A 10,015-nucleotide genomic window follows, 5' to 3' on the forward strand; every position below is an offset into this window, starting at 1 on the left:
GGGCGTGCATGGACAGGGTATTCTCCAGGCTGGCCAGTTGCAAAGAGCAGGAGCTGCACCAGCTCAGCCCTATCTGAGGGCTCCCAGCAGGGCCAGGCACTTGGACCTCATTGCTACTACTGTCCCCACTCGTGCATGTCAGCTACTGCTTCAGCAGCGTCACAATGAAGATTCATGATTTCCTGGCCTGCTGACAAAAATAACCACAGTCTATCCAGCCCCCTCACATAACACATGACAATGATGCTGGGGCACTGTATTGAGAGCAGCGGCCACTGATCACGCTGTCTCGACAGACCAGGCCCACAGGCCCAGGCAGCTGGGAGGATATGCATGCACTGAAACAGGACGCTCAGGAAGTTGTGCAGGGACACAATGAAGGTATCGGCCCACTGTCGAGAGAAGTAGGTAGCAAAGGTGGGGTTGGTGTCTGGGGATGGCAGGAAGGGCAGGACAAACCAATCCTTCCACTCGGCCTGGTTCTGGAGCTCTGTGGCCTGCTTTGCAAAGAACTCTTGAGCTTTGTCATTTCTGTTTGTCTGCCGAGACAAAGAAGAGGCAGCAGAAAGGGGTAGGAGACAGAAGTCCAGAATTAAGATAAGTCATTACTGCACAAACGAGAGCCTCTAGATAGCAGCCTACCAGATAAGTGGCCAAATATAATCTACAAATGCCATATAGGATATTACTTTTCTCAAGTTCCTTGTAATTTCTAAGAAGCTGGTTTAAATTGAAGCCCTGAAGATAAATGCCATCCTAAAAATTGATTCCTAGTTGCTTTTCAAACAATCCAAGTGACTTATCCCTTGGGGTCAGCTATAATTTTTATTACTCAAACTTTAACCCAGTTACTTATATTCTTTGAAACGCCACCCAGGCTTATGTGCTTAAAACAAGAGAGGAAATAGGAATGAGGAAGACAAGTCAGCTGATCTACAGATGAGAAGGGAAAAAAAGTAGGAAAACAGTCAAAAATAATTCGCACTATAACTGTTCCCCTCTTCCCCACAGGAACAGAGTCCGCCCTAGAAATTAAAAAGGAAATCTATTTCAGGGTCAAAGAACTTTCTCCAAGGAATCCCAGAATGAACAAGCACCTGGATGGTGTAGACAAGATAAAAGCGGAACAGGCTGGTTTTCAGCTTGTTGATGGTGGGTCTATATATATCCTCCAAGCGACTGAAGAGTCGCCGTTCCAGGTAACTCCAGTAATCCCGAAGCGCAGCCAAGTCATACACCTGCATTAACTGCTGCAGCTGGTCCACGATCTTGTCCACCTGGTGGAGAAAGAGGAGATGGAGAACGTGGTGAAGGACAAGAGGGAGTTTCCCATCACTTCACAGAAAGAATACAGCTTTTTCCTCTTGCTGTGGCTTCTGATGTTAGAAGTTTTTTGTTTGTTTTTTAATTATCCATCTATAAAACGTACAAAACATTCTAATATAATAGCTTTTGAGTTATTTTCTGACGTTAGAAATGTGGTTTGACCCTGTAGCCAGCATGGAAATGTCAAGCGTAAAAGCACAAAGCAGGAGACCTGAGTCTAGGTCTTGGATCAGTATGTCTGGCTTATGCAACCAACTTGAAAATGTTCCTTCAACTCTTTGGTCTCAGTGGCCTAAGATTTGAAAAACAAAAACAAAAACAAAAAACCAGAGAGACAACCTCCATCATCCCTCTCCCAGCTCCACCATTCCAGGAGTCCTAGACTCTGGGAGCGATGCACTAACTGACCCAAATCCCGGTAGCTGCTCAGACCGCCAACCAAAGAAGTCACCTCCATGTGAGATATCACACCGGAGGACACAGTGTTGCCTCTCTCTCAGTTCTCCTGTCAACACCAGTTGGACTCAGCAAGCACACGAATCACACACATACACATTCCAAGAACCTCTAAACAGAAGATCATGTCTGAGCAGGGGAAATATAACGTTCGAAAATGTACAAGGTCTTCCTCAACTGCGGAGCCAAAACTGCCGGTAAGTCCCCGACAATGCCATTGTAAACAAACACCAAAAGATGCCCAGCTAACATTTTGGGCTGCAGACCCTGAGCTCCCAATGCCATCAGAAGCTAACTTTTTAATATTTCTGTTGCCCAAACTTAACTATCTACCCAACCTTATCTCCTAAAACCCTTATCTTCATCCTGGCCAGTTGGCCAGCACCTGCTCGGAGGCTGGCGTGGAGGACAGACACCCGGACCAGGAGTCAGGGCACCTGGGCTCCAGCCTCAGCGATGCTCCTGACTCGCTGGGCAACTTCAGGCAAGTCACGTCCCCTCTGAGGACCGCAGCTCCTCATGTGTCAAGGGAGGGCCAGACGCGCTGATGTCGACGGTCCCCCCCGGGCGCGCTGACAGCGCGGCTCCCGCCCCGGAGGGCAGTGCTTGGGGGGGAGCCCGCTCCGGTCTCCCTCGGGGCCGCCTCTGCCCGCGCCGCACCCGCCGGCCCCTCACCCGGAACCCTTTCTCCTTGTCCGCCTTGATCTCGGCGTCCAGCTGCCGCAGCGTGTGCGTAAAGCCGCGGAAGAGCAGATACTCCCGGACCAGCTCGTCAGTGCGCTCCACAGCCTCCGCCATCGCTGCGCGAGCGCCGTGAGCGGCCGCGGCAGGCAGGAGGCGGAGAGGCGGGGTCTCGCCGCGCGGGGCGGGGCCGGGCGCCGGCGCCAAGCACGTCACGCCGCGGCCCGCCTAGCAGCCCGCACGCAACGCGCGCCGCGCGCCTGTGGCCCCGCCCCTGCCCCGCCCCTAGCCCTGCCCAGCCACTTCCGTCAGCATCAGCCTCCGGGAGGAGCGACTGCGCTATGCTTTGCTCGCCTGGGTTTCCAGGCGTCCCTGGCGCGGGCTTTGTGATCTGAGTTACTGAAAGCGGCGGCTGCTGTCCAAGTCAAGCAGGGTTGGACCTTGGAGACTATCCCAGATAGTCACGAGGCGGGCAAGGGGTGAGGTGCCCTGCTCATTGGCATTCCATCGCGGAATCCTCTGTGCCGCGTCCTCGTTTTACAAATAAGGGAAACTGGAGCCCGGAGGGAAAGTGACTTGTGTGCAGTCACACAACTAGGTGTGTCATCACAGAGTCCTAGAGAAAAGCCTTGCTTTCATTAGTACGACTACCCGACTACAAGTCAAGAAAACCAAGATAAAAGAAAAAAGCACGCAAATTTCAAAACAGTCTGTATACTGCGGTCCCAGGTTCTTTAGAAACGAAAAAAAGGTATGCGTGTATGCCTTTGTGTGTACCTTTTGAAACTTAAGGAAGATTATACAACTCACGGCTTATGGTGGTTTTCTCTAAGAGGTGAGATTATGAGCTACTTTCACTTCCTATTTTTTACTTTGGTTTGAAATGCTTACAAACTAATTTTATATATTTATAAATATTTTTGTAAGCAGGGAATAGCCAGTATCTTTGAGCCTTCCATTTCTCTTCTGTAAAATAGTGACAATAGTGCAGAGTAATGAAAATTTAGTAAGATTATTTGTGTAAAAAACTTAGCACAATGAATAGCCCATCATTCAAATGCAATATTCGATCCCTTCCGTCTAGTGGTATGGCTTTCTGTGTTTATCAAAGTACAACTCACAGAATCATTACCACCACTTTGTCTAGACCCTCCCACACAAATATATGGATATTTAACTCATGGATATTTAACAAATATATGGATATTTAACCCCAAAGGGGTCTGATATGCACTAAGGAGCCCCCAAAAGATAACAGGGAGCAAGACACAGTAAGACAAGTTTCACCCTCTGCCTGCTTTAGCTGTGTTCACAGGTGTCAGTATCCCCAGGCACCCAGGCTTGACCCACAGGGCACTGAAGGAGAGTTACCGCTGTGACTCGTGGGAGGACCAGACCAAAATCTTACTTTGACTGGGATGTCAGATCATCGAAAGGGAGCTTGGGAAATCCCAAAAAGGAGCACGGGCCAAGACCTTTGCAATTAGGAGTGTTGCCAGTTAGATTCTCCTAAGGCACCTGCAGGGCTCAGCCACAGCGGCCACCTCTGTCACCTCCACCTGCCCTGGCAAGTCCCAGAGCAGAACCTGTAAAATCAGCCACAATTGCTTTTCTGGTCAATGCAATGCAGCTCCTCCAGGCTCTTCACAAGCTTTTTCTTCTGTCAGGAATGTCCTTTCCTGGATACCCACATGAAGGCGGCTCCACGCGTTTGTACTAACGTCACCTCGGAAAGGCTCGCTCTGACCATCGTGTACAGCAGTCCTCTCATCTCCCCCTTGCCCTGCTATATCTTTCTCCATAGCACTTATCACAGTCTGACAAACTAGATTTTTTACTTTCTCTTTATTCTTTTACTTTCACGTTATTCTTTCCCTCTCCTCTATACTAAAATATAAGCTGCATCAAAGCAGAGATTTTTGCCTGAATTGTTTGCTAGCATATCCTCAGAACTTAGAACTGTGTCTACCTTATGGGAGATGCCCAGTAAATATTTGTTGAATGTATGAATGAGGGCAATTTCAGTGAGGGCCCAGCCATCTTCAAGCAGGATCGCCCTACTAGAGGGAATATAGACTCTAGGATCACTCCCATGTATGGGCTCCATGGGCTTCTGGCCAACCTGGTCCCTGTCCAGAGCATTCCATCTTCCCGTCTTCTCTCCGTACCATTTTGCTTACACTTTAAAGATTTCTGGAGACATTCAGCTGAGTTTTCTTTATGTAACTGGAGAGGGCACTAGATTCTCCAACTCATTCATTAGCTCTAGTTAGCTGGTCTGATTAATCTTTCACTGCTTACTGCTGCTCCAAAAGTAGCCTGGGGTTCCTTTAAGAAGGTGCCGTTGGGAGCCTGCAGCACTCCCATTACACAAAGCAAATTATGTGGCACCCACAAGGTGAACCACAAATTATCTTCTCTTCTAATCCAATCATCTCTTTTTTGCCTCTGACTTGGGAGACAAGGGAGAACAAGGCTGGTGATGGGGGGGGGGGGACAGTAACTAGTTAATGAGCACCTAGTCGATGCCAGGCACTGTGCTAGGTGTCAGGGACATGTTAATAAGCAAGCCCAGGGTGTCTGCCCTCGGAGCTAGCTCTCCTGGGGGTTGGAGAAGCCAGACAACTGAAGTCTGAATCTCACACACACACACACACACACACACACACACACACACACTGGCTGCAGAATGGAGGCTGGATAGGATGGGGCCAGGGCTAGAAGGAGGATGGAGGCCAGACAGGAGGCCGAGGCATTCCAGCAAGGGATGAGACTAGACCAGTAGCAGTGGGGATCAAGAGCAGGGGGAGGATTTGAGAATTCCCGAGAAGGGCAATCTTGTTGGCTTGGGAACTGACTAACACAGGTGAGTAAGGAGCAGGGGTCTTCGGTGACTGGCAGGTTTCTGGCTTGGGTGACAGTGCCATTCGTGGGCAGGGGGAACTCAGGAAGAGGAGACTGTGGGACTTCCCGACTGGTTTTGGTGGCCACTAAAACAGAGACCCAGAAACAGGATATAACACTAGGTCCTGGAGCGTGGCTCTTCCATCTCCCTCCCATGGAGCCTTCAACTATTATCTGTGCAGCCTAAGTCTGTACATCGCACAATTCCTGCGATTCCTTTTCACCCAGTCCTTTGCCTGACGACAGTCCGTGGTTGTTCACTTGAACTCCTTTCGTCCTTTGACCCTCGGCCTGGTTATCCTTGGCCCTTACCATCTGGTAGCACTGGGAGTTCTCTCTGTTCCCATGGTGTGGCACCCTGTAGGTGCTGATCGCACTGTCTGTGCGATCTGTCTGTCTTTTCTCCCTGGTTGTAAACTCCAGAGAGCAGAGAGTATGTCTTGCTGACCCTAGTGTCTCTGGTGACGAGCATGGTGTTTTGAAAGTACATGCTCTGCTGGGTGTTCTATGCAAACAATGAATCATGGAGCCCTACATCGAAAACTAATGATGTACTGTATGGTGACTAACATAACATAATTTTTAAAAAAGACATTTAAAAAAAAAAAAAAGTACATGCTCAATAGCTGTTTGTTGAATTAGTGAGGAAATAAAGTCCATGTGACTGTATGGCCTGGAACGTTAGGTTACATATGCAGTACAGAGTGCCAAGGGCAAGGGCAGAGGAATCTTTTCTACCTGTGGTCAGTGCCATAAAAACTATGAGTGCTTCTGACAACTGGAAGAGGTCCACCATGACCCATGTAGCAGTTCAGTTTCCTTACTGATGCCCCTGGACTCTGCTTCAGAAGGCAGCCTGTTTATACGTTAATGTTTAACTCACTGAAAGTTAATAGCATGCCCATTAAAAAAATCCCCTCTCCACCTATCAAAATTGCATTTAAAAAAAAAAATATATCATCCAGTATTGATAAAAATAAAATGAAAGGGGTATTCTCATGAACTTCTTTTCCAGGAATGAATTTATAAATGACCAAGCCCCCCAGAATGTTCTTACTCTTGAACCCAATGATTCTACTCCTAAAATTCCCCTTAAAGAAATAATAAAAAATGACAAGATTCGTGTCCAATAGGGTTGTTTCTAAGAGTATGACTTATTTGTAACAACGAAAGTTATTTACAGTCGTGGAAGTTGTAAGTACTTGGAGGCCAGAATGGTATGTCCCCCAACAACTGAATGAGGAAATTGTACTTCCCACTGAGTGTCAAACTGCAAAACCCTCTCAAATGATCAGACACCAAAGACACAAACTCCATGGAAAGACAGAAAAGCTACTAGGCTCACAGGACTGGATTAAAGGGCATCAACTCACAAAATAAATATGGTGTCAGTCAAAAGAGGTTTTAAATGCAGAAATCCAGAGAAGTACTATGGGAAGAGCCCAGGGAAACCCTCCTGCCCAGCTCAGCCAGTGGATGATGTCCTTGTGTTCTGTCCTCTGTCTTCCTCAAGATGAGAAGGAGGCTGTAGACCACCCCCAGCTAGACCATTAAAGACACCTCACTCCCCTTTTCCTGGTTCTAAGTTCACCAAGGGCCCATCTGATTCTCCTGGCACTTGACTACATGAAGATTTGTGGCATCGTGAAGTCTTTCTCCTGGCAAGTTAAAAGGGAATTTCCGGTTATGACAGCCTTCCCACGAACGTGGAAAGGGCTGTCGCTTATGTCAGTGCTCCCATGAACCCTCCCTGTCCCCATGACAGTTGTATTGCTCATTGAACACTGAAACACGGGACACTGCGATGTCTCCCTCTCAGGGCCATGTGCAGCCAAGTCACCACGAATCCATCCTTCAGAGCCTGCTCACCCCTGGCCAATGTGAGAACCGGCTTCAGCCGGCCTTTTCCCACACCTTCACGTGCAGGAGTCTATTCGTGATTTCCACGGGGAAAAAGAAATGTGAAATAATCAAAATATTCCACATTTGGAGAAAACTTAAATCATGCTACATGTATCCCATGCAATATTGTATCATTGTTAAGAGTCATGTTTCTTTAAAGACTAATTACTTAGAGAAAAAGTCACACAGCATGTCAAAAATGTATGATTCACACTGCAGAAAAAACTCCGGCAGTTTCTTATAAATTAAACATGCAATTACTGTAGGACTCCCTAAGGGTACTCTTGAGTATTTATCCCAGAGAAATGAAAACTTACCTTCACGTGAAAACTTGTACATGAAAATGTATAACAATTTTATTCCTGATAGTAGAAAACTGGAAACCACTCAAATATCCTTCAATTCTTCTTGATAGAAGCTAAAATAAGCAGGGCCAACAGGCGATCTGAGAACCCAGAGCCAAGCCGTCCTACCTCACCTCCTTTGGACAAACAAACTGTGGTCCATTCATACCGTGGAATCCTATTCAGCAATAAAGAGAAACGAATTAGGAGCTCACTTTGGCAGCGCATATATGAAAAAGAAATGAATTAGTAAGATACACACGACCTGGATAGATCTCAAGGAGATTTGCTGGAGAAAAAAGCCTATCTCCAAGGGTAACCTGCATACCAAAGATAGGGTTCTATTAGTATAACACTTTGGAAAAGACAAAATTTAGAATTTAGAGATCAGATCAGTGGCTGCCAGGGTTCAGGGGTGAGTTGGCACATATGTCAGGTCAGCGGTATGATTACGAAAGGGTCCAACAGGGCTCTTTGTGGGGATGGAAGTGTTCTGCATCTTCTCGGTGCTCATGTGTGTGTGAACTTACATGTGTGAAAAATTGTAGAGAACACACACACACACGTGTACAAGTAAGATTGGGATATCTGAATAATACTAGATTATAAATTTCAATATTCTGGTTGTGCTACTGTACTTTAGCTTTGCAAAATGCTACCACTGGAGGAAACTTGGTACATAGATCTCTTTGTATTATGTCTTACAACGACATGTGTGTCTACAATTACTTCAAAATAAAAAATGTTTAATTTGGGGGCGCCTGGGTGGCTCAGTCAGTTAAGTGCCTAACTCTTGGTTTCAGCTCAGGTCATGATCTCAGGGTCGTGAGATGGAGCCCTGAGTCGGGCTCTGTGCTTAGAGTGGAGTCTGCTTGGGATTCTCTTGCTATCTCTAAAAATAAATAGATAAATAAATAAATAAATAAACAAAAAGTTTTATTTTGAGAAGTGTGCTACACAACTGTAAATATTAAATGGTTGCCTTATATGATATCTTTGATATATACATACACACACAATGTCTATAAGTATTGGCTATACATGCTGGAGGTGTGAATTTTATGGGTGATTTCTGATATTATCTTTAGGATTTTTAATATTCTTCAAATTCTTTACCATAAACACATATTGATATTATTTTATAGTTATGATGAATATCTTTAAACATAGCATGTTCGTTTTTCAGAACCATATTTCAGTGTTGACACACACAAAGATCCTATCAACTGTCCCCCCAAAACTTTTAACTGCCAACTGCTGCCAAACTGAGAATTCCCAATTCTGTGCTTATACAATTCAATCTTTGGAACAAAATATAGGACCTCATACCTGAACTCTGATAATCAAGTTGTGACATTTCTCTGCCTTCCTCATCTGTAATAAAGATCTCAGATCAGAAAGACTCTGAGGTCCTCCCAGCTTTTCCAGGCCATGGCCTCCCTCTGGTATAAGGCACCTGCTGGGAACTGTGGTCTGTCTTTCTAGTGATAATGAGCCCCAGAGACTGAAAATGAATCACCTTTCTCAGACCACTGTGATCATATCTCCTGAGGAGTAGCTCAGATCAGAGTGAGAACCTGCCCTCCCACCCCAGCCACGCCTCCATCTTCCACCCCAGAAGGCTGCCAAGTCCCATTTACACAGGGCAGTAAACAACCAATAATGGCCTTAGGCTGCCAGGAGCAGGGATCCATAGGTTTATGAGTCTATAAAATCATTTACTTTCACTGCTGGGACAATCCAAGACTCCCAGGTTAATAAGTAATACCACCTTCACAGACAGGGGAAGCCTGCATGAAGGAATTCCAACCCTATCTCCACACTTCCTAAAAAACAGCTCCCTGACCTTTGCAATCTTGCTTCTATCTATTATGCTGACTGGAGCAGCCCCTCTGCGGCCCACTCATATATACATATGAGTATATACACATATGTATGAATGAATGTCCATAGGTACTTTAGTTCTCTCAAGAACCCTAATACACATTGCAAAATATTTCTTCACTTCCATAGGAATTCACCTGTCCTTCATTGTTGTCCAGCACATGGAATACTGTGCAGCGTGAAAACCCTTCACCCCTGTCCTTTACCCCCTCTGACCCCATATCTCACTGTTTTCCCTTGTATTCAATCCCTCACTCTGTTGTCAGCCACAGGGACTCCTTGATTTGCACTCAGAACAGTCTGCCCCAGGACCTTTGCACACACTATGCCCTCTGCCCAGAACACTCTCCCCGCTGATAAACACACAGCTTGTTCCTTGGCCTCCTTCAAGTTTTGGCTCAAATCTCTTTTCTGAGGGCTCTTCTCTGACCACACTATTTAAAATGGGCCCCCTCCCCTATACTCCCTATTTTTCTCTGTAATATACATACTCTCTTTTTTAAAGATTTTATTTATTT

At 46.2% G+C, this 10,015-nt stretch overlaps 1 protein-coding gene across 2 annotated transcripts in view; it reads right to left on the reverse strand.

Moving 5' to 3' along the window:
* Positions 1–7,606, reverse strand: part of WDR91 (WD repeat domain 91) — a 31,698-nt gene extending 24,092 nt beyond the window's left edge. The window contains exons 1-3 of one of the 2 annotated variants that reach the window (XM_059171918.1): positions 7,587–7,606; positions 1,098–1,277; positions 332–539 (exon numbers count right to left, since the gene is read on the reverse strand). In XM_059171918.1, the coding sequence (XP_059027901.1) occupies positions 332–539; positions 1,098–1,244 (355 nt within the window). In that variant the 5' untranslated portion in view covers positions 1,245–1,277; positions 7,587–7,606. Of the gene's footprint in view, positions 1–331; positions 540–1,097; positions 1,278–2,457; positions 2,637–7,586 lie in introns of those variants that run through there. The other variant, XM_059171917.1, reaches the window with a different exon arrangement.
* Positions 7,607–10,015: the final 2,409 nt, after the last annotated feature.

The sequence above is a fragment of the Mustela lutreola genome, chromosome 4 (genome assembly GCF_030435805.1).
Source record: "Mustela lutreola isolate mMusLut2 chromosome 4, mMusLut2.pri, whole genome shotgun sequence".
In the NCBI taxonomy this organism is placed as follows: domain Eukaryota; kingdom Metazoa; phylum Chordata; class Mammalia; order Carnivora; family Mustelidae; genus Mustela; species Mustela lutreola.